The 25,221-nt window shown below is 35.2% G+C and overlaps 1 protein-coding gene across 3 annotated transcripts in view; it reads left to right on the top strand.

The window, feature by feature from the left end:
• GDPD1 (glycerophosphodiester phosphodiesterase domain containing 1) overlaps nt 1-25,221 on the top strand; it is a 51,907-nt gene that overhangs the window by 13,037 nt on the left and 13,649 nt on the right. For all 3 annotated transcript variants that reach the window (XR_010659708.1, XR_010659707.1, XM_065910387.1), the window contains exons 2-6: nt 3,722-3,764; nt 15,455-15,590; nt 17,904-17,949; nt 23,421-23,539; nt 24,059-24,148. Coding sequence is in view for 1 of the 3 variants with exons in the window: in XM_065910387.1 (XP_065766459.1) it covers nt 3,722-3,764; nt 15,455-15,590; nt 17,904-17,949; nt 23,421-23,539; nt 24,059-24,148 (434 nt within the window). In the remaining 2 variants the exon portion in view is untranslated. The remainder of the gene's footprint in view (nt 1-3,721; nt 3,765-15,454; nt 15,591-17,903; nt 17,950-23,420; nt 23,540-24,058; nt 24,149-25,221) is intronic.

Raw genomic sequence — 25,221 nt, 5'->3', positions numbered from 1 at the left:
TATCATCCACAGTGAGCTTAGTAGCTTTCCAATTTTATTTTCTTGATATCAGTTATTAATAAATGTGATTTTTAAAAAATATTGTATAATGAAATGTGTCAGTATTTAGAATATCAGCACGATTCAGTAAATCAGTATTTTCCAAAAACCAATGCATTTTATTATAGAACCATGCATGGGTGAAAGATCCATTCAAAGTTCAAGATGGACAAATTGATTTTCAAGTAATGGAGTACGAAAAGGTCATGATATGGTTCAGATTCTGTGTTACAGCCAAAGAACCTTTCTTTTCCAACTATCTATGTGAAGGTTGATATGTATGTTTGAAACAGATATGAGAGTCTAGCTGCCTTCTATTGTCAGATGTTAAAGAGATTTGCAAAAGTGTAAAACAGATGCCACTCCTTAAATTTTTTGGCATACTTATTTTTCATAAAATGTTAACATGTAATGGATTTATTATTGTTATTTTCAAATAAATTTTTAAAATTTGGAAGTCTGTTTTTAATATGTAGCTATTAATGGATTTGTTGTTCAGTTGCTCATTCGTGTCTGACTCTTTGAGACCCCATGGACTGCAGCACACCGGGCTTCCCTGTCCTTCACCATCACCCGGAGGTTGCTCAAACTCATATCTGAGTCAGTGATACCATCCAACCCCCTCATCCTCTCTCACCTCCTCCTCCTCCTGCCCTCAGTCTTTCCCAGCATCAGGGTCTTTTCTAAGGGATAAAACCCACATAATCAAAAGCTCTTTGAGGTACTCAGTAAGAGTCCTGAGACCAAAATGGTTAAGAAATGCTATTAAGGCATTAGCTCTTTTTTAAAAAAATTTTTTTGGAGTATAGTTGATTTACAGTGTTGTATCAGTTGTACAGTAAAGTGAATCAGTTATTGCATATACATATATCCACTCTTTTTTAGATTCTTTTCCCATATAGAGTATTATAGAGTATTACATAGAGTTCCCTAAGCTTTGCAGCAAGTCCTTGTTAGTTATCTATTTTATATGTAATAGTATGCATATTTGGAGAAGGAAATGGCAATCCACTCCAGTATTCTTGCCTGGAGAATTCCATGGACAAAGAGCCTGACAGGCTACAGTCCGTGGGGTCGCAGAGAGTCAGACACGACTGAGCGACTAACACACACACACAGTGTATATATTTAAGTCTTCCAGTTCACACCCCCCCAAAACCCCCTGATAACCGTAAGTATATTTTCTACATCTGTAACTCTGTTTCTATTTTGTAAATAAGTTCATTTACAAATGAACTTTTTTAGATTCCACATATAAGCAGTGTCATATGATATTTGTCTTTCTCTGACTTCACTCAATATAACAATCTCTGAATCCATTCATGTTGCTGCAAACAGCATTATTTCATTCTTTTTATGGCTGAGTGATATTCCATTGAATATATAAGAATGAACTCTTGACTTTAATAAAGAGTTATTGTAATCTTAAGTGAGTGAAAAAAAGCACTTCATGGAGGAGTTGGGAAGTGAATTCATTCTAGAATGAGGATTGGGATGCTATGGTGAAGAGAATTTTGGAGGGATATGGCATATGTTTAAGGCCTTGATTCTCTCTGAGGTTCGAGAGGGAGGGAACAGATGCATACCTATGGCTGATTCATGTTGATGTATGGCAGAAACCAACACCATATTGTAAAGCAATTATCCTTCAATTAAAAATAAATGAATTTTAAAAAATTGATCAAAAAAGTAATGCACAGTCATTCTGGAGGGTTTGTAAGGCTAGAATAGTGTACATTAGAAAAGAAGTCTTTTGTATTCTGACCTCAACTGCTGGAAATAACTGATATTAATTTGATTTGTTAATTTTTTTGTTTTTTTGCTTTGGTGTGCAGCTTGCAGAAACTTAGTTCTGTACCCTCGGCAGTGAAATCTCAGTGTCTTAACCACTGGACCACCAGGGAATTCCCATACTGATTGCTTATTGTACTCAAAGTCAAGGAAATTAAAAGGACACAGGAGTCAGCTTGAAAGAACTAATGATGATGACTTTGATCACTTAGTGAAAGTGGGAGATGCCAGACTTACATTGTGAAGTTACTCTTTTTCTCTTTGTAATTAGTATTTTAGCAGGAAAATACTTTAAACCTACATAAACACCCCATTCCTTATCAGACTTTAAGTCCGTTTATTAAAATGGGTTCAGAATATCCTGTTTTGTTCAGTGGTTTAAAGTCTGTTACTGTCATCATTTTGATTCTAACATTGTCTCGGGTTTGTCCAGTGAGAGCTCTTTCAAATTGGCTTCTGTGTCCTATTAACTTGCTTGTTTTCTGTCACAACAAGCAGTCAGTAATTTAACCTAATCTACAAATAACCATTTTAGTACTTTTTTCTTTTTGATGATATTCTTGAGTGTTTTGTTCTTGAATATTACCTGTGTATAACGTATTTCCGTAGTTTTTGACTAAGGCACTGACTGGACTTTTAAAAATTGGTTAACCTCAAAAATACCACTTACTTTGGAAAAAAACTGTGTTCTCTATGTTTGCTTCATCAGTTTTCTGTTACGCATAAACTCTACAAAAGTGACCCCAAAGTCAAAGAGGCCTTTTTCACAAGGGTCTGCCTTTCTCTCTGCCAAATTGATAGAATTTTTAGAACATTAGGTTAATATATTTATTTCTTCATACTTTATGTTTCTGTTCATTATTAATTAGGTTACAATAAAAATATAATCTAACAATATAAAAGAAGAAAAATTGAATACCCTTGCAACTATGTTCAGAGGTTATTGTATATAAAACATTGTAATGCTGTTACTTGAACAGTACCATAAACTTGAAGTGCTTATTTTTGTTAAGAAAAAACAAAATGGCTGTTTTCCAGAATATTTGGAAAAATATTCCCAAAGTATTTTTCCTGTGCATTCCATTAGTCATTTAGTAATACCAAAATCTTTTAGTTTTAAAATATCTAAAAACTTATGGCTTGCATATTTTATGCTAATTGAGTCTACCTAGTATATCATATTAGCTAAAAAAGGCAATTAGATACTTTTTATCTATGTCCTTTTTTGTAATTTCAGTATTACTTATTACTTCAGGGAGTGGAAGCACCAGTTACTATAATGATGGGAGTAGTAATAACAGTGCAGTAATCTTTTAGTTTTACCGAATATTCTCTATTTCATTGAATCTAATGCCATTAGTTAATGATGCATATTTTAAGAATTAATTTATTTTAAGGATGCATATTTTGAATGTACTGTTTAACACACTTAAAAATCATACACGTTCTTCTAACCCCCCTGCTTGCTGTGACTGTGTTTTGATCTTTGATTCTTCCTGTGCGGTGCTATGCTTTGCTCAGTCAGTAAGTTGTGTCTGACTCTTTGTGAGCCCATGGACTGTAACCAGCCAGGCTCCTCTGTCCATGGGATTTCCCAGGCAAGAATACTGGAGTGGGTTGCCATTTCCTCCTCCAGGGGATCTTCCAGACCCAGGGATCGAACCTGCATCTCCTGCATTGGCAGGTGGATTCTTCACCACCAAACCACCTGGGAAGCCCTGATTCTTCCTGGTGCCCCTAAAAACGATGCAAAATACTATTACATTCTTTAAAATACTTGTAATATCTACCTCGTATGTACCAAACATGTGATTTACTTGAAATATCTTATATAAGGTGAATTTGGGGGAAAATAAATATTCAAATTACCTTCAATTTAATGTTTTCACAGGTGCTGGAGAAAATTTGGAGAATACAATGGCAGCCTTTCAACAGTAAGTATATAAAAAGGCATTCCTTTACAGTTTATCATTAAAGTGAAGATTCACAGAGTAAGGATCGCATACAGGTAGCATCTGCTTGTGACAGTTGTTTCTGTTTTATTAAAATCTCCTTTTTTTTATTTAGTTAGTCTGAAGTGTTCCAACAAGTGTTTGTCTTCTGCTTAGCTGAAAATCTAGATTTGAGTTTTGGCACTACAGTGCCAGAGCTGAAAGAAGACGTTTGTAACAAGGCACATACTGTGCATAATGCTAATTAGTCTCAGAGAGAAGGAGAAAAGGAAAGGAAAACACTGTTGCATTGGCTCTTGTTTATGTGTAGGATTGTGGGTCTACTCAGTAATTCTTCCACAGACCTGAACCTCTTATCTGGTCTTTCTTCTTTGAAGCCTTAGGAGTAATTGATCTTATTTTTTTTAAAAATAAGGTAAATTATTTTTTCCAGTGTTTGAATCATTCATATTTCCCATGGAGGTCTTTTAGAGCACCTCACAGAGAAGCAGCAGGAGAGACAAGAACGAAAGCTGATTGCTACCTTGTTCTTGGTCTTAAAGTAAATGCTTATCATCAGCCTGTGGTAATGCTGAGAACACTGTTTTCTTTTCCCTGAAAAATAAGACAGGAAACGTGGTAAGTGAACCCCCATGAAAAACATTACTATCCATATTTACTAAGGAAAGTATTTTCTTATATAATTTTTAACCATTTTATTTACATAATTGGGGCTAATAAATCAGGTTAACTTGGCTTAAGGTTTAGTTCTATTTCTCATCATTCAAAGACACTTGAGAGAGTTTTTTTCCTGTTATCAGGTCCCAAGGTACTGCTTTTCCATAGTCATTTGGTCTACATCCTATCCTCCTATATTCATCATTGCTTATTCTTCCTGCTCTAAAACATGATGTCTTTTGACTGTAATCTCAAGTCTCTTACAGCCCTAAAATGCAAATTCTTTCCTCCTGTCACTGATGGTGAAGCAGAATAATGTAAATTACTTTATCTTCTCTACTGAGATTATGTAGCTAACTCCTATAACAAAAAATATATTTAATTTTATGTGAACAGTTTTCACTGTGATTCACACACACATATGCACACCCACACACACCTACGTTGACTATCATTTATCAGATATTTTTTGTCTGTGATGTAGTGATATATTTTACTTGGGGAAAAACTGCTCATGACTGAATGGTTTTAGCATTCTGTATGTAAAAGTATGTTATTTTGTAAGTTTTTCTCCATATTTTTTTGCTAAATCTTTACCAGCCACTCTTATTTATGAAATTAAGACACTGAGTTGTATAATAAACTATTTCTAAGGATGATGCATTTGTATAAAACATTATTTCTAAGTATAGTACCTAAGTATTTTTTTATCTTTGAAGATTTTGATTCCCTGAAAAATGTTTTGATACTCAAAGAATATCTAATTTAGATGATTTTTACCTGCTGGATACATTTCATTTCCTGTCTTCAGGCAGTTTGTTTTTATATTGTTTTGTTCAAGCAGTAACTATTGAAAAGTACCACAGCCTTCTCTATCATGTGGTAGCTTTCTATAACTTTAGTTTTTTGGAGGTTTTTCTGGTACTTTAAAAGAAGAAAGTACCTCTTCCATATATTAAGGCTGTTTAACTCTTCCATTATATGGCTGTTTGCTAACTGACTTTGGAATTTCTGTAAAACCTAAACCAAATAGGCTTTATTTTTAAACTTAAAAAAATATTTTTGATGGTGCTGGTTGTAGTAATGATTTGGGTTTTTGTTTCGTTTTGTCTTATGCATCAGTATACTGTCAATAAGTAATTTTTATAATTGTACTTTTATTTATAAATATGTATGTAACCGCTAGGACACTTAGAAAGGTTTTTTTAAATATACCTACTTCATGAACAATAAGAAAAAGCTGTTTATGCATACTATTTTCAAAGTATTGTATACTAAAAAGATAAAACACTTATAATCCATAATTGGCAAAAGACAGACACTGTGCTTAAGTATCGTTTATCCTTGATAGGTTAAGTAGTTGAAGAAGAAATAGTGAAAATACAATGAGCAGCTGAAACTTAGATCTTATTTGTTACATGTATTTAAATCTTATTTATATATTGATATCTTGATTTATATATTGATTTATATATTGATATATTGATAATATATTTTATATATTGATACTTTGATATTATATATGATATTGAAAATCATGTATATTATGACGTGGAGGTAAAGATGATATTCAAGAAAGTATAAATAGTTGGTATGGGAAGCCTGGTTAAAATTAATCAGAAAATTGAAAAGATATCAGGACTAGAAAAGCTATCATTTGGTGGAGAGGAAGAAGCTCCTTTTAAAATCGTGAAATGTTTGAGTTTAAAACGTGAGGTTATGTGGACAAGCTACGTCTAGAAAACTGCAAGGGCCTTAAGAGTATATGGAAAATTAATTCATTATGTATCTATTATATTATAGTAGGGCTTAAAACAAAGAGAAATAATTATATTTCACAGTTTATAAAAAATTATTTAATCTGGCTTGTAAAATAATTTCATGGACTTCCCTGGTGGTCCAGTGGTTAAGAATCTGCCCGCCAACGTAGGGTGACACGGATTCGATCCCCGGTCCAGGAAGATTCCACGTGGCACAGGGCGACTAAGCCCGCATGCCGTAACCACTGAGCCCACTTGCCACAGCTAGTGAAAGCCCACATGCAGCAGTGAAGACCCAGTGCAGCCAAAAAATAAGTAAATAGCTAAATTTTTAAAATGATTTTACAGACACCTTAAGTTATGAATTGGAGAAGGAAAGGGCAACCCACTCCAGTATCCTTGCCTGGAAAATTCCATGGATGGAGGAGCCTGGCAGGCTACAGTCCATGGGGTCACAAAGAGTCAGACACAACTGAGCGACTTCATTTTCTTTCTTTCTTTAAGTTACAAATATGACTCTTCTGGGATTCTTTGAGAATAAGAGTTTTCCTTATTGATCTCAGTCCCTAAATCTGGCTCTGGTACTAACAGGCTCTCACTAGTCAGTTACTGAAAGGCATATGGATTGGAGTGCTCAGGACCAAAGCAGACTGTTAACAGAAGGTAGAGGCAGAACCCCATTTATAATAAGCATGGAACCAAAAACTAAAAAATTGTACTACAAAGATAGACACACACACTCACACACAAAGAGCCAATAAACCCTGAGTATGTAAAGTGTGGTTCTTAAGAGCTAATAAAACTAGGTTATTAAACCAGGCTGCTGTGGTGAGTACCCACAGGACACTTTGATCCCAGTGGTTTTAATATGAATGGTAAAAGAAAGAAGTAAATTGTATTAGCAATTGCTGGAAGCGTAAGTTGGCAGACGATCAAAGTAATTAATCGGTGACCTGATTCTCATGATAAAATTTTTTAGAATGTCTAATTAATACAATACTAATTATCTCATCTCTGAAGTGGGAATAATATAACCTTAATGTTTTGAGGAATACATGAGATTCAAATAAATTCTTTAACATAAAGTCTGTTGTAAGTTTTGATGCATTGTTTATGTGGAGTTTGAAGTAATTTCACTTCTTTTAGAGCTAGAGTTTTTCTTTTATTTTTCCAGAAATATTGAAATCTTGCCCTCTGTAATTTTTTTCTGTGTTTGTCATCAGCTTATCAGAAATTCAGCTATAAAATGTCTGGTGTTTCAGTGGAAGTAGGTACATTTTGTTATTTGTAGGAAAGTTTAAAGGCTAAAGTGATAAAAAAAAAAATAATTTTCTTTTCTTGCTGTGTTCCAACTATTTGTGTATCAACTTTGAGATGGCTTTATTAGAATAATTTACACATTGTCCTAGATACACTTACTATTGTTCTAAATTTTTGATTATTAGCTTCTTAATAAGAAGTAAGCATACAATAAATAAAAAATATTTTTTGTATAATTCCTAAACATTTCTAAAAACAGCCAACATTTCAGCTAAAGGTAAACTTCATACTTAGAAAGATTTCTTAGGTAATATGTATAAGTATTTTTAAATACAGGGAAATATATATTTAAATACAGGAAAATATAGATAACCCCTGCTTTTACCCTGGCAGGCAGATTCCCATCCACTGCGCCACCAGGGAAGTTCCCTTTTATTCTTAATTTTTTCCCCCTTTTATTCTTAAAATAAATAAATAAAAGCTAAAAGCTATACACAGTATAACAATATTTAAGGAAAATTTAAAATATAGAAAAATACTTTTACCAACCTAAAACCTATTTTTGCCTATTTTTAGATTTTATTTTTCACATCTGTGGTTCTAGCAAACACACAATTGCAGTCTTTTTCAAAGGTGGATATTCTTTAGAAGAGGACACATACGGTTCACAGATATTTACTATCTTAGTAAGAATTATATTAATGAGCCAGGTTTGTTTTTGTCTTAACAGCTGGTGATAATCAGAGCACTGAAAGGGAAGATTATTTAAGAAATAGGGGAGCAGTGTGAGACTTTGGCACACGGTAGCACGTGGCCATTGGTTCTTTGGAGTGGGATGCTGATGGGGTTGGATCATCAGAGGTAGATCAAGTAAGACAATTCTCAAGTGGTCGGCTCCAAAGATAAATTTTGTCAGGCATATAAAGTGCATACATACACACATACACACTTTATTTTACATCAGTGGGATCCTACCATGCCTACTTTTTTTTTCATGTAGATATCCACAATGCCATTCCATTTGAATGCTTTGATTCATTGATTCTTTGATGTATGATGTTCACTAGGGCTTCCCAGGTGGCTCTGTGATAAAGAATCCGCCCGACAGTGCAGGAGATGCAAGAGACACGGGTTTGATCCCTGGGTCAGGAAGATTTCCCTGGACAAGGAAATGGCAATTCACTCCAGTATTCTTGTCTGGGAAATCCTATGGACAGAGGAGCCTGGCGGGCTATAGCCCATAGGGTTGCAAAAAGAGTCGGACATGACTTAGCGACTAAACAATTCACTGTGGCTTTGTTTTTTTTTTTTTTGTTTTTTTTTAAGAAATGAACTATTTTAATGGAAAGTGAAAGTGAAATCGCTCAGTTGTGTCCAACTCTTTGCAGACCCCATGGTCTGCAGAGCCTGCTAGGCTCCTCCATCCATGGGATTCTCCAGGCAAGAAGACTGGAGTGGTTGCCATTTCCTTCTCCTTCACTGTGGCTTTGGATCATCACTATGGACTGATGCTGAAGCTGAAGCTCCAGTATTTTGGCCATCTGATGCTAACAGATGACTCATTGGAAAGGTCCTTGATGCTGGAAAAGATTGAGGGTAGAAGGAGAAGAGGGCGTCAGAGGATGAGGTGGCTGAACGGCATCACCAATGCAATCAACATGAACATGGCCAAACTCTGGGAGAGATGAGGGACAGGAAGGCCTGGCCTGCCACAGTCCATGGGGTCACAAAGAGTCGGACACAACTAGGCAACTGAACAACAGCAATGGATCATCATTGATGAACATTTAGGTACTAGTTGGATATTGATAACCAAAACATAGCTTCATTCTGCTCATTTAGAAATGTGTGATTACCTGCAACATACCGAACATTGTCAACGTTGGAAAATATGAAACAAATACTCTTCCTCACTAGGAATGTACTATCTAGTTGTAGTGACATGACCTTATGCACAAACGCTGGGAAACAATTTAAATGTATGGGAATATATTATACAAACTAATTTACCTACTTTACATTTTTTCCTTCCTGCTTTCTCACTCTGTCCATTCAGCTCTTACTCTGTCCATTCTTGAATTTTAAAAAAGGAAAGGTTTTTTCCCCCTAAAACTCTCTCCCTGCCCTGCCTACGTTTACTTTGTTTTTCATCTTGAAGATGTCATCTGTGGTAATTGATTCATAAAGTGCTATGTAAACTTTTTACATATACAGAGAGCTGTCTTTTTTCATTTATTAATTCAATACTTGCTGTGAGCAGCCCTGTGCCCAGGCACTAGGAATGTGACAGTAAACAGCCTTGGTCCAGACACCCTTTCCATCTAATTGGGCAAGTAGGGGAAGATAAGTAGGTATATTCAAAAGAGTACGGTAGGTACTCTGACTTAGTAAACACAGGTGGTACAGGAAGTCCTGGCAATTTGGCAAATAATTGGTAAATAGGCTACAAAATCCAGTCTGGGATGTGGGGGGCAGGGCAGGATTAAGGAAGGTGTCCTGAAGTGCTAGTTTCTTAGTTTACACCTGAAGAACAAGTAAGAGTTAGCAGACAAGGGGAAGAAGAAAGACTTACAAAACTGTTATTGTGGGACTTCCCTGGTGGGCCAGTGGTTAAGACTCTCTGCTCCCAGTGCAGGTTCAGTCCCTGGTGGGGAAACTAGATTCCACAAGCTGCAGGTATTAATAAGACCCGGCACAGCCAAATAAGTAAATATTTTTTAAAAACTGTTATTTAAACTGTTACTGTAGTGTGTATAATATACACTTGGTAACATGCACAAATCTTTAAGTGCACAAGCCCAAATAATGTTAATATACATATACACACCCTTGTGATCACCACCCAAATAAAAGTATAGAACATTTCTAGCACCTCTGAGGGCACCCTTGTGGCCTCTCCTAGTCTGTGCTCCTTTCCCCTAGGTAACCATTATTTTAATTTCTATTACAATCGATTGACTTTTTTCTGTTCCTGATAACATAAATGTAATCATACAGTATTTATACTTTTGTCTTTGGCTTTCCTTTCTTTCGATTTATATCTGTAAAATTCATCCATGAGGTGTGAAATAATCTTGTACATGTTTTTTAATTGTCAAATAAGTTCATCTCTCTCAGAAGATAAACACTTAGCAGAAGTTGAATTGCTGTGTCATAGGGTGTGTGTGTGTGTGTGTGTGTGTTAAGTCGCTCAGTTGTGTCCGACTCTTGTGACCCCATGACTATAGCCCACCAGGCCTCCCCGTCTATGGAATTCTCCAGGCAAGAACACTGGAGTGGATTGCTTTCCCTTCTCCGGAGGTGTCATAGGGTAGGTGGCTATTTTTCAAAGGATTTTACCAACTTATACTCCCATCAGCAATGTATGAGAGTTTCCGTTGCACCACTGCCTTGCTAACTTATTGTCATTCTTTTAATTTTAGGCATTCTGTTGCGTGTATAGTGCTGTCTCATTGTGGTTTTAATTTCTGTTTCCCTGTGGAATTTTTATGTTGAACACCTGTTCATAAACTTATTGGCCAGTTAGAAATTCTCACTAGAGAAGTGCCTGTTCAAGCTTGTGTCTGTTATTTTATTGTATGTTGTTCTTCTATGAAAGACATTTCAGGCAAAAGATATATCTAGAGCATGGGGCTGCTTGGAGTGGGAAGGAGATGGGAAGGAGATGTAGAGAGCTAATGTTTTCACTGTTTTGCAAATAAACATAGAGAAGCTAAATAACTGCCCAAGTAAGTGGCAGAGCCAGGATTTGAATGCAGACTCCCATGTCTGTGCCTTTTTTTTTTTTTTCAGCTTTATTGAAGTATAATTGACAACATTTTAATGTATTCAGAGTGTCACAATGTGATGAATGATAAGTGTGTATACATTGTGAAAGGATTCTCATCAGATTAACATATCCATTACCTCACCTATTTACTTTTTGTTTTTCTTTTCAATGTTTGTTCTCTTAACCACTGTGGTACACCTTCTGTATCAGTCATAAGATCTTAGGGGGAAAGAAACCTTAGCAATTATCTGTTCTGATGTTTTCAAGTTTTTTCTTTTTTGAAAGACAATTAAAGTATTTTTGTTTTCTCATGGTAAAATGTACATAACTTAAAAGTTGCCGTCTTAACCATTTTTAAGTGTACAGTTCAGTGGCATTAAGTATATCACATTGTTATACAACCATCACCACTATCCATTTCTACAATTTTTTTTTTGTTTTTTTGAGAAATAATTGACATACAATCACTGTATAAGTTTAAGGCATACAACATGATGGTTTAATTTACATATATTGTGAAATGACTACCACAGTAGGTTAAGCTAACCTTCATCCTCTCTTATCGACACAATAAAAAGAATAAAGGAAAAAAGTCTCCTTGTGAAAAGAACTCTTAGGATTTACTCTCAACAGTTTTGCTGCATATCCCCACAACAGTTAGCTGTAGTCATTATGCTATACATTACATCCCTAGTACGTATCTTATATCTAGAAGTTTGTAGCTTTTGTCTCCAGAACTTTTTAATCATATCATTTTAAAACTCTGTGCCCGTTGAATAACTCCCCAGCCTCCTCACCCCACAGCCCTGGTAACCACCATTGTTGTTGAGTTGCTCGGTCGTGTCTGATTCTTTGAGACCCCATGGACTGTAGCACGCCAGGCTTCCCTGTCCTTCACTGTCTCTGAGTTTGCTCAAACTCATGACCACTGAGCCAGTGATGCCATCCAACCATCTCATCCTCTGTCGCCCCCTTCTCTTGCCCTCAATCTTTCCCAGCCTTGGGGTCTTTTCCAGTGAATTAATTCTTTGCATCAGGTGGCTAAAGTATTGGTGCTTCAGCTTCAGCATCAGTCCTTCCAATGAATATTTAGGGTTGATTGCCCTTAGGATTGACTGGTTTGATCTTGCTTGCTGTCCAAGGGACTCTCAAGAGCCTTCTCCAGCACCACAGTTTGAAAGAATCAATTCTTCGGCATTCAGCCTTCTTTATGGTCCAGCTCTCACATCTGCACATGACTACTGGAAAAACCATAACTTTGCCTATTAGAGCTTTTTGGAGCCCAAGAAAATAAAGTCTGCACTGTTTCCATTTTTTCCCCCATCTACTTGCCATGAAGTGATGCAACCGGATGCCATGATCTTAGTTTTTTGAATGTTCAGTTTTTTCACTCTCCTCTTTCACCTTCATCAAGAAGCTCTTTAGTTCCTTTTTGCTTTCTGTCATTAGGGTGGTGTCATCTGCCTATCTGGGTTACTGATATTTCTCCCAGCAGTCTTGATTCCAGCTTTTGTGAGTCATCCAGCCTGGCATTTCACATGATATACTCTCAATATAAGTTAAATAAGCAGGGTGACAGTATACAGCCTTGACTCATGCCTTTCCCAATTTTGAACCAGTCTGTTGTTCCCTGTCCAGGTTTAACTGATGCTTCTTGATCTGCATACAGTCTTCAGGAGACAGGCAAGATGGTCTGGGATTCCCATCTCTTCAAGAATTTTCCACAATTTGTCGTGATCCACATAGTCAAAGGCTTTAACGTAGTCATTGAAGCAGAAGTAGATGTTTTTCTGGAATTCCCTTGTTTTGTCTGTGATCTCATGGATGTTGGCAATTTGATCTCTGGTTCCTCTGCCTTTTCTAAACCCAACTTGTACGTCTGGTCTCGGTTCACGTACTGCTGAAACCTAGCTTGAAGGATTTTGAGCATTACCTTGCTAGCATGTGAAATGAGTGCAACTGTGGTAGTTCGAACCTTCTTTGGCATTGCCTTTCTTTGGGATTAGAATGAAAACTGACCTTTTCCAGTCCTGTGGTTACTGCTGAGTTTTCCAAATTTTCTGGTATATTGAGTGCAGCACTTTAAGAACATCATCTTTTAGCATTTGAGATAACCACCATTATACTTTGTTAAATAAACTGTCCTAGGTACCTTGTATAAGTAGAATTAAAAAAATTTGTATTTTTGCTTTTGTTCACCTAGCATAATGTCTGCAAGAATTATCAATATTGTGGCATTTGTTTTTCTTTTCCTTTTTTCCTTCCTTCCCTCTTTTCTTTTTTATTAATAGCCTTTTGAATGGGAGTGAAATATTTTGATAACATTTCTCTAATGATTAATGATGTTGAACATCTTTTCATGTGCTTATTGACACATCATCTTTGCAGAATGCCTGTTCATTTTTTACTCTGATTGTTTTTCTTGTTGTTTCAGTTTAGGAATTCTGTGTGTATTGTAGATGTTAATTCTTTATCAGATAGATAGGTGATTTTCCCATTGTGAGTTGCCTTTTTAGTCTGTTGATGTCCTTTGATGCACAAACTTTTAAAGCTTTGAAGAAGCTCAATTTGTCTATTTTTAATTTTGTTGCCTGTGCTTTTGGTGTCATATCCAATAAGTCATTGCCAAGTCCAGTTCAATGAAGCCTTTTCTGTATGTTTTCTTCTGAGTTCTTTTTTTTTCCACTTTAGGTCTTACAGTTCTTTGATTCATTTTGAGTTTATTTTTGGCTATGGTTTTAGGTAAGAATTCAAATTCATTCTTTCATGTGTGAATATCCAGTTTTCTCAACACTATTTGTTGAAATGACTGCCCTTTCCCTATTTAATAGTCTTTGCATCCTTGTCAAAAATCATTTGGCCGTATATGCTAAGATTTCTAGACTCTGTCTTCTCTTGGTCTGTGTGTTGTTTCTATGCCAGTACCACATTGTTTTGAAGCTTTGTAGTAAGTTTGAAATTAGAAAGTGTGAGTCTTCCAACTTTGTTCTTTTTCAAGATTGTTTTGGTTATTTGAGCTTCCTCGAGCTTCCATATGAATTTTAGGATAGATTTTCTATTTCTGAAAAAAAATCACTGAAATTTGAGAGGAGTTGCATTAAATCTGTAGATCAATGTAGTATTTACATCTTAACAATATGAAGTGTTCCAGGCCATGAACATGGGGTGTCTGTGTATTTATTTATATCTTCTTTAATTTCTTTCAACAGTGTTTTGTAGTTTTCATTGTATAAGCTTTTCACCTCTTTAGTTAATTCCTAAGTTTGTATTCTTTTTGATGCTATTGTAAATGAAATTGTTTCACGATTTCTTTTTCAGATTTTCATTCTTAGTGTACAGAAATAAAAGTGATTTTTTGTGTTTTTGTTTTGTATTGAAATTTACTGGTGTGGTTGTTTTTTTTTTAAGTTTTGACAGTAGTGTGTGAAACTTTTTTATCTACATATGAGACTTTGTCATCTGCAGATAGTGATGAATTTACTTCTTTTCTAATTTTGGTGCTTTTTTTTTTCCCTTGCTTAACTTCCCTGATAGAGTTTCTGATCCTATGCTGAATTTAAGTGGCTTAAGTGGGCATCCTTTTTCATTCCTTAAGCTTTCATTTTGTAGTTGTGGAAATATAGGCCCAGAGAGGGGCTTTTACCCACCCAAAGTTACACAGCAAGTTCATAGCAAAGTAGGAACTGGTACCCAAATTTCAACTTCTGGTCCAGTGTCTTTCCTTTATACTTGTGTTGTTTAGTCACTAAATTGTGTCCATCTCTTTTGAGACCCCATGAACTATAGCTCACCAGGCTCCTCTGTCCATAGGATTTCCCAGTCAAGGATACTGGAGTGGGTTGCCATTTCCTGCTCCATGGAATCTTCCTGACCCAGGGATCAAGCATACGTCTCCTGCATTGGCAGGCAGGTTCTTTACCACTGAGCCACCAGGGAAGCCTTTCCTTTAGTTTGGGTTGCCAAGTTAGGGATTGCTTGTTATGGAAAGGAGGCAACATGAGTCTCTTATTTATTCTAAGTTCACATAGAATATTTTTTTCATATCAGTTATTCATAATAAATAATAATCCTGAGAAATTTTAGTATTATGGGATTTTCTGCTATTTTGATGTCACTCTGATCTTTTTCTTGTTTTTTGTTTTTTTTTATCTTTTTCATCTAATGTACATAGCCTAAATGTTTGCTTCTGTTTCAGAATGTCATTATTTTTCTTTGTGTTTCTTCAGCGCAGTTACAATTGGAACCGATATGTTGGAACTGGATTGCCATATCACAAAAGATGAGCAAGTTGTAGTGTCACATGATGAGAACCTAAAGAGATCAACAGGGGTCAATGTAAACATCTCTGATCTCAAGTACTGTGTAAGTAAAAATGCATGATAAACTAATAACTAATAGATATTTTAATAAGATTTTTTTAAAACGGTAAGTGCCAGAGAGCGCTTCAATAAAAAAGAAAAAAAGTTAAAGATTAATGAATGTCAAAGGAAATTTAAAAAACTATTCTGACTTCCAGTGAGAATTTGTATTCATTGCATACATTTGTGAAGACTTATTTTGATAAATGTTTCAACAAAATTACCGAAGTCCTCAAATGTAAAACTACTGAAGTTCAACTTGTTGCAAATATTCTACAATTTATTTGATTCAGATTATATATATGAACTAGTTTTAGTCTTCAGGAATAGGAAAAAATCCTTTTAAAAATCTGATTTTAGTAGTTTATATGCTCATTATAGTAAACTGATAAATGGAGGAAAAACAATGCCTAATTCTACCACCTAAAGAAAACTTATGTCAACAGGATGCTATCTGTATATATACTCTGAATGTCTTTTACATGGTTGTGTTCTCATTGTATATTATTTATATTGTATTTTTAAACAACTTTAACATTATGGCATGACATACATTTTTTTCCTTTTTTTTAATAGACTTTTATTCTTTAGAAGTTATATCCACAAAAAATTAATCAAAATATGTAGAAATTTCCCAAATGCTTTCTGACCTAACACAGGTACAGCCTTCCTCAACTATCAGCATTCTGCTCCACACTGGAGTATTTGTTATAGTTGATGAACCTACACTGATACATTATCACCACCCACATAGTTTGCATTAGGATTCATTCTCCGTGTTGTATATTCTATAGGTTTCGATGTGGCATACGTGAAAATAACTTGTATCCACTAATATAATGTTATACAGCATGGTTTCCCTGTCCTAAAAATTCTCTGTGCTCTAGCTATTCATCCTTCCTGCTCCCCAACCCCTGACAATGACTAATCTTTTTATTGTCTCCATAGTTTTGTTTTTTCCAAAGTATCATACAGTTGGAATCATACAGTACTTAGCCTTTTCAGATTCTATGCTTATTTTTCATAAATGACTGAAGTTATTATACTGGGTGGATATACTGTTATTTTTAACCATTCCTGGTTTGTTGGGTATTTGAATTAGTTCTGCTTTCACCATTAGGGATAACATTGCACTGAACATCTATTTAGATGTGTGTAAAGTTTTGTAAAGATAAAATTTTCTCTATATTTAAAGTTATTTCATGGTACTTTGCTGGTGGTCCAGTGGTTAAGACTTCAGCTTCCAATGCATAGAGTGTGGGTTCAATCCCTGGTTGGAAAGCTGGCATCCTACATGCCTTGCAGCCAAAAAAGCTAATATTGAAATGATATTGTAACAAATCGATAAAGACTTTAAAAATAATCCACATTTTAAAAAATCTTTAAAAATAAAAAAAATAAAGTTATTTCACCAAATTAGCTCTCAGGCTTCCCTGGCAGCTCAGAGAGTAAACAGTCTCCTGCAGTGCAGGATACCTGGGTTCAATCCCTGAATCGGGAAGATCCCCTGGAGAAGGAAATGGCAACCCACTCTAGTATACTTGCCTGGAGAATTCCATGGACAAAGGAACCTGACAGGCTATATATAGTACATGGGGTTGCAGAGAGTCAGACATGACTGAGCGACTAACGCATACACACAAATTAACTCTCAGCAGGGAAATTATTGGGTAAAAAATCAGGAATATTATAGTTGTGGGGTTTTTTGGCCATGTGACTTGTGAGATCCTAGTTCTTTGACCAATGATTGAACCCGGAACCTTGAGGCAGAAACAGAGTCCTAACCAGGGGGAGCACCAGGGAATTCCCGATAGTTTCTTAACATATATTGAAAGTTGCTCTTGCCAGCTTGGTTTTTAAAAGTGTTCAAAAGACTTTTTCTATCTGATATTAAAAGAATTTCCATTTTGCCACACCCTTACCATTTTGGGGCAATATATATATATAACAAAGAATTTCCTGATTTGCTAGATTAAATTTTAATTAGCATTTCCTTATTAGTGAGTTTGAAGATTTTTTCTTTATGATTTTTTTTCCCTTTGAATTGTCTATTGCTGTTATTTGTCTACTGAGATCTTTGTGTATTTATTATTGACAAATGGTTTGTATTAGTACAGATTTCCTGTAAGTCATGAAAGTTAGTAATTATACAGTCAGTTTGCTGCTGGGGCTGTTCTGCTAGAGAGTTTACTATATAAACATTTGTAGATTTCATTTTTATATTTTTCAAAGAAGCAAATCTTTATGTCTTAATGTAAGATGCTAAAATACTTTTTATTTTTTGAGAGTTAACTTTTTTCAATCATATCTTTTAAAGGAACTCCCACCTTACCTTGGCAAACTGGATGTCTCGTTTCAAAAAGGTAATAATTTACGTTTGCAGACAAAATGTTTACACTCGTGTATTCATTTATGAATATACTAAGTGTATTCATTTATGCTGAGAATTAGAAATACATGTGTATTAGCTTGTGATAAGAAGTTCTAACTAAAAGTATTTCCCTCAAAGCTTGTTTGTGCAGGCCTACAAATCGGAAATCTTGATGGATATCTAAACCTGAGGTGATGATGCCCAAAGATTTATTAACTGACTCATTCTATCTAAATTTAGTTCATTTAAGTCTGAATATTAATTATGAGAAACCCAGATATTATTAGGGATACTTTGCACTCCTAAAGCTTCAAATTCTAGAATATTACTATAACTTGTAGTAAATAATCCATCATAAATAAGAAGAATAAATGAAAAGAAATTAAAGGGACCCCTTTCGGATCCTTGCCAATTCTGTAATTTTTTCATTCTATGTTATTTAGCTACTCCATATTTTAAATCAGTAAGAGAATTCCATTAGTCGAATAAACCATCCATTTCCTAGTCATCTTCATTTTCTAATCAGCAACATAGTTGTTTTTTTTTTTTTTTTTCTTTTGAGGGAACATTTCTCACAAAGAGACATGTCCCTTGGTCCGATGTGTTAGTTACGTTAGGATGGAAAATACACCTCGAGTTACAGGTGCTGAGCTCCCTTCCCTTGACAGTTCAACCTCATGTTTTGAGTGATTCACATGTAACTCAGGAAAATTGCATGATGTTCTTGTCGTGGTCCTTGGTAAAGCTTGCATATAGTGGAAACCTTGGTTAAACATCAAGGATCTGTTGATATTAATTTTCAAAAAGACCTGTAACCGCTCTGTGAGCTAAACTTAAAACTGGCCTGTGTAATTTCTCCTTGACTGAGAAACCTTGCTGCTGTTGAGTCGCTAAGTCGTGTCCGAGTCCTGGCGACCCCGTGAAAAAAACCGTAGAGAGCCAAATAAAAATCAGAAACCTGTTTGCATGGGCTGTCTCTACAGGACGTTTCAATCTGATGTTTGTGGGGTTTTTTTTTCTTTGCCTTCTAAGTAAGTATCATTAAGCTTTTGCTGATTTGATGAAACACCTTTCATTCTTATAATTAGTAGGATTATAACTTGCAAAGCTATTCAGTACTGGTGTCACCTGTGGACTTGGAAAAGTTAAGAAAATTTCCTAATTGAAGTTTTTCCCAATTTTTCCTTTGTAAAGAGCAAAGCCAAAGCCTCACAAAGTTTATAAGATGCTTTGAGAAAAAAAAATTTTTCCCCTGATTTTATATCTCCCAGATAAGTCATAAAACTTTTGAAAGGGAAGAGACCTTTGAAATCATCTAACCCTGTCTCCTCTTGTTACAGAAAGTAAACTGAGTCCTAAATGTGTAAATTTCCTTGATTAAGGTCATATAGCAAGAAAATGACAGACCTGGGATTTGAAACTAGGTCTTCTCCTTACCAGGCCAGTGTTCAGCTATCTATACTGCCCCTCTAGCTACAGAGTCTCTTCAAATCGCATGTTAGTAGCAATGCCATGCACTCTCAAATTTAATGATTAATAATAATTAACCTTCGTTCATATTGTATTCAAGTCATATAATTAGCTTAAAGGCTGTGCCTCAAGCGTGAGGTTTATTGTATTTGAAACAGACTTATATATATTACTGTAAAAACTTGACTCAGATTAGGCAGAAAGTTGTTCAGTTTTTTTCCTCTCCTATTCCCCTGCTTGGAACTGTTGTTTTCTTCAAATACTGGAGGAAGAGAGAGAAAGAAAAAGGGAGAGAGGGAATCAACCCTCAGAGGAGTACAGATTTTAGGCCTCTTGCTTTCTTTGTGGTTCACAACTTAAGTGAAGAATTAAGTATTTTCTTTTTAAAGGTGCTTTGATGTACCACAGGCTACATTAAAAAGTAAACTTAAAGGAGGAACATGAAAAGGTGTTAACCAAAGGGTTTATTTTTATCTGTCCTGCTTACTTGAAAATAACCTCTTTTCCATGGAAAATACATAGTTTGGATCTAGATTGGACTGTAGTGATCTGTTTCAAAGCTCTAGTATGCTTCAGAGCCACTTCATGTGTTCCATCAACCAGCACATCCAATGGCATACTCTAAGTCTAGCGTTCATGTTTTCATGTTATTTTCCTCTTTCCCTTTTGGTAGTATTTCCCCGCTAGTTATTCTCTGCCTGCAACAATATTGGGGACAGACTTCTTCCTCCAACTCTTTATTCTGTGCTGACTGAGTCATCTAATTTAAATATCTTCACATCGCTTTAGCACACTTTATTCTCTTAGCATATTTTCATTTCCTTGTTTCCCTCCCACTGTTTGATTCAATGTTATTCTTATTGTGTAATGTGTCATGTTGCTTTTCCAAAGTTAGTTTTGTCTGATCTTTTTCTAAGTTGACCCTTGCATCCATCTTACTTAGGTGTGAATAGCTACTGTCTATGGTAATTCTTTGGACTGCGAAATTAGTTTTTCCGCATTGAATAAGCTAACAAAAATCTAACTAGAATGGCATTGCCTAAATAGAGCTTTTTATACTGATAGAAATGTTCTACATTTGTACTGTCTGATACAATAGTCAATAACCACATGTGACTGTTGAGTACTTGAAATGTGGTTAGTATACCCGAGTAACTGAATTTTAAATTTTATTTCATTTTATTTATTTATTTATTGTCACACCATGCAGCATGGGGGAATCTTAGTTCCCCCACCGGGGGTGGAACCCATGCCCCCTGTAATAAAACGGCAGAATTCTTAACCACTGGGCCAGCAGGGAAGCCCCCTATTTCATCTTAATTTAAATAACCCCATGTGGCCAGTGGCTGCCATGTTGGACTGTACAAATAGAACCTCATGTTCAGACTTTTTAAATTATAAGTAACAGAGACCAGTTTACACTAGCTTAAGGGGGAAAGAAGACATTTATTTTTACCATTAACTCTCTAGAATATGGTGGATCTGATATTAAACATTATGGGATCCTTGGGCACATAAAAGCACTCTTGCTTTATTCCGTTGTTCTGCTTCTCTTGGGTCCTACCTTCTTTTACTATAGATGAATTTTGCGTATGTGGCAGGAATATGATCACTGACAACTATAAATTCACATCCTGCCTGCACTGTGACCCCTGCCTGTACTGTGACCTTACTTACGAAAGGTTCTAGAGAAAGGCACTGATTGGCTAGACTTGGGTCATGTGTCCATCTTGAACTATTCATGTGGATAAAGGGACAGGCTATTACAATTGGCCAGACCTAGGTCATTTGCCTACTTGTGAGAGTGAGCGGGGAGAAGGTCCTGTTTTTGACAGCCCCGTCAGAACAATTTGGAATGTAGGAGATGCGATTTTCCTAAGGAAGGAAGGGTGCTGGTTAGATAAAAACTATAGCTAAATTTTTGTCTATTAACATAATTAATTTTTATAGTTCAGTTCTGTAGTCTGAGTCCAAACTCTTTATCAATACTAGAAATCCATCTGAAAATAGTTTGAGAAGTTTATAAGAATAATTTATTGCTTTCTCATAACTAAAAAGTCTAGAGGTTATATGCCTTCAAACAACTGATTCCAGTTGCTCAAGCAATAATTTGTCTGTCTCTTATTTCCATTTCTTTGTTCCATTTTCATCGTGTTAGCTTTGTTCTCAAGTACATCTTCTTCACATAAAAATGGACCTGTGATAAGTTCAAAAGTACAGGATCCGTTTTAGACAACATCTCCTGTGGTCCATATTTTTATGCTTAAAAGGTTATGTGCTTTCTCTGTGACTGGGAGACAAAGCCAGATGATTAACAGCCCCATCAGAATGACCCAGAGCCCCATCTGAATTATAAGGCATAGTAAAAAGACAGTAAGAATAGAATACAGAACAGACAAAATGATAACATATTTTTTCTTTTTTTTTAATATTCCCATTCCCATGCTGCTTTTCACACGAGCCTGTATTTTAAAAATTTTAGAACTTGGACTTAAATTACTTTTTTTGATATGCTTCTTTGTTTTGGTTTGCTGTACAATAAGGATGAAATAAAGGATCTTTCACAATTTTGTTATTCACGCGTTAGTGGAATTGAAGCTTCTGGTGGAAGGGAAAATTTTATAATAGTTATATAGTATGTCATATAAGTAATTAGAGCAAATGCAACTAAGGAAAGAATAAAATAGCCCTCAGAAAATAAAAAGAATGATTAAAAATCCTCTTCTGATTTTTCATGACTCAGTTTTTCTTTGAATAACTGCATTGATATAATTCTTCAACCCATTACTGAATTAGCATGCATTTCCCTTGCCTAACCATATTATTTACAGTCTCTGAAAAATTCAATGATGATATCATAGCAAAACTTTATTTATTCATTTTCTAATTTATTTATTTTAATTGGAGGCTAATTACTTTACAATATTGTAAGCAAAACTTTAGAAACAGTCTCAATATACAGCAGTAAGGTCTAGGGAAGGGAAAATTTTTTTCTTCTATTCTTTTAGTTTCTCGTCTGGACTCTGTAACAAAAAAGATTAACACGAGAAAAACAGAAGTTTATTAATGTGTATGTGTCATGGAGGAAGATCAGGGCGTGGCCAGAACTTGAGTTTATATAGCATCTTAAACAAGCAAACAGAATCCAGTAAATTTTCGGAAAAGTGACAAGACAAAGGAAAAAAGGACTTTGAATGTCTAGAGTGGCAAATGGTGGGAAGGTAAATATGGGGAGTTGATGGAAGATAAAGACTTGTCAGTAATTTGTTATATAGAGTCCTTTGGTGCTGATAGGGGTCGAGGGTTGTTGTTTATTCTTTGCGCAGTTTAGTCTTGTTTTTAGGCAGATGGGGGATGGGCATAGAGGACTTTTCTTGTACCTGCCTCTTCTCAATTGCCTTCACTTCAAAATATTCCTTATGCCAAAATGGCATATTTTGGAGTGGCAGATTTTGTTATCCTTCAAGGAGAATGGTTAAATTTTAAACCCTTAAATTTATTTAAAATAATAACTGCAGGATAGGATCCATGGATTCTATCAATGTAAATGTCATGGTTATGACATCATACTACAGTTTTGCTAAAGGTTACCATTGGGGAATCTGGATAAACCCTGTACAAATCTCTATATTGTTTCTTAAAACTACATTTGAATCTACAGTTATCTCAAAAAGTATAATGGAAAACTTTTAATCATAATCATAAATGCAGTATATTAACATTTATTTTTACTTATGTGAAAAGATCAAGTTAAAACCTGAAGGGACACGATATTATAACATCATTAGATTATGTATAGGAAAAAGGAGAGAAAGTACATCAAATGGTCTCAATGGTTATATCTAAACTGTTGGATTTTTAGATGATTTTTCTTTGCTTCTTTATACTTTGCCTCGTTTTGTAAATGTCCTGTTATGACTGCATACTCTTAACTTTTCTAATCATGAAAAAAGTGATCTTTTAAAAATACATTTAAAAATCTTGCTTCCTCAGCATGCCAATGTGAAGGAAAAGATAACCGAATTCCATTACTGAAGGAAGTTTTTGAGGCCTTTCCTAACACTCCCATTAACATCGATATCAAAGTCAACAACAATTTGCTGATTAAGAAGGTACTTAAGGCATTGCCTCCTCTGAGCGTGTTGCAATCCGATTTCTCGAACTAAATACGGCTAGAGTAGGTGCCTGCGTAGATTGACAATGTTCAAGGAAATGTGATACTCTAGGGACCAGCGTTGTTTTAAATACTACCCTGGTAGAAGAGATCACTCTTGACTGTAGGAAAGCCTGTTTTCAGAGTGACTTGTCATGTCTCAGTCGTGGATAAGCGTGAGCTCCTGTGAACCCCCATGGCTGTGGCATTTATGCAATTAATTACTTCTTCCAGTTTCACTTGTCTCATTTGTACTTAGTTTATGTCCAGTCACTAAACAGCTGTATTCTATTAGATAAATCATACAGTGGTAAATGTAATTTCTTGTACTTTATGAAATAATCTGAATTTAATTATCAGTTCTTTCAAAATTTTATACTAAGCACTGGCAGGTAGTTATAATCCATTTTATAAGTAAAATCATGTAAGTGGGTTTACAAGTAGTCACATGAATAAAATTTTGAATTTTCACATGTAGGTTTCAGAATTGGTCAAGCAGTACAGACGAGAACATATAACAGTGTGGGGTAACGCCAGTTATGAAATTGTAGAAAAGTGCTACAAAGAGGTAAGCTTCAAAAATGATACAGAATGAAAATAAAAAAGATACAGATCATCTGTCTTTGTTGTTGTTGTATGTCTATAAAATTTAAGTAATTACAGTAATAATTTTTTTAAAATATCTTATTTCATAGCCTTGATACAAAGACAGATAGTATTGGATGGAAGCAGCTAACCAGAAGTTTACTAATAGACATAATGAATTTATAGATAATAGATTTAGTAGATAATGGACCTTGCAATTAAGTTCACTATGATTGGACTGGCTCACAGAATTATTATTTTCACATGATAATATTAGTTGTTTGCCAACATGTTATTCATTTTATTATGTATATATATATATATGTCTTTTAGTGTCTGGTTTTTGTTAGGTAATCAAAATTTTTTTGCATAATTTTGAGTGAAGAAAAGTATTTAGTCCTTCAACTTTACAACTCAAGCTTTTCTTTACATTACTTCCCAGATAGAGTTAAATCATGGTTATCAGGTTCAGTTCAGTTCAGTTCAATCGCTCAGTCATGTCTGAATCTTTGCGACCCCATGAACTACAGCCTGCCAGGCCTCCCTGTCCATCACCAACTCCCAGAGTTTACTCAAACTCATGTCCATTGAGTTGGTGATGCCATCTAACCATCTCATCCTCTGTCATCCCCTTTTCCTTCAATCTTTCCCAGCATCAGGGTCTTTTCAAATGAGTCAGCTCTTCGCATCAGGTGGCCAAAGTATTGGAGTTTCAGCTTCAACATCAGTCCTTACAATGAATATTCAGGACTGATTTCCTTTAGGATGGACAGTATGAAAAGATTATCAAATAGCATATTGAATTACAGCCATCCACAAATTGAAATCTTTCTGTTTGAAGAAAATATATCTATAAAAATTGGATATATTTTGAAATGGTACACTAAGCCTCTACAAGCAAATTTAGCTCATAGTCATCTAAGAGGATTTGAAATGCAAAGAGTTAAAAAATCTTAAGCATTAAAGATTCTCTTTCAGAATACAAGTGATGATGCAGAAGGAATATCATGACACAGGTTGCAATTCTAAAATACAAAGAATTCTTTTGAAAAGGCC

Source organism: Muntiacus reevesi, chromosome 18 (genome assembly GCF_963930625.1).
Source record: "Muntiacus reevesi chromosome 18, mMunRee1.1, whole genome shotgun sequence".
NCBI lineage: Eukaryota > Metazoa > Chordata > Mammalia > Artiodactyla > Cervidae > Muntiacus > Muntiacus reevesi.
This window is presented reverse-complemented; position numbering and strand designations above follow the sequence as displayed.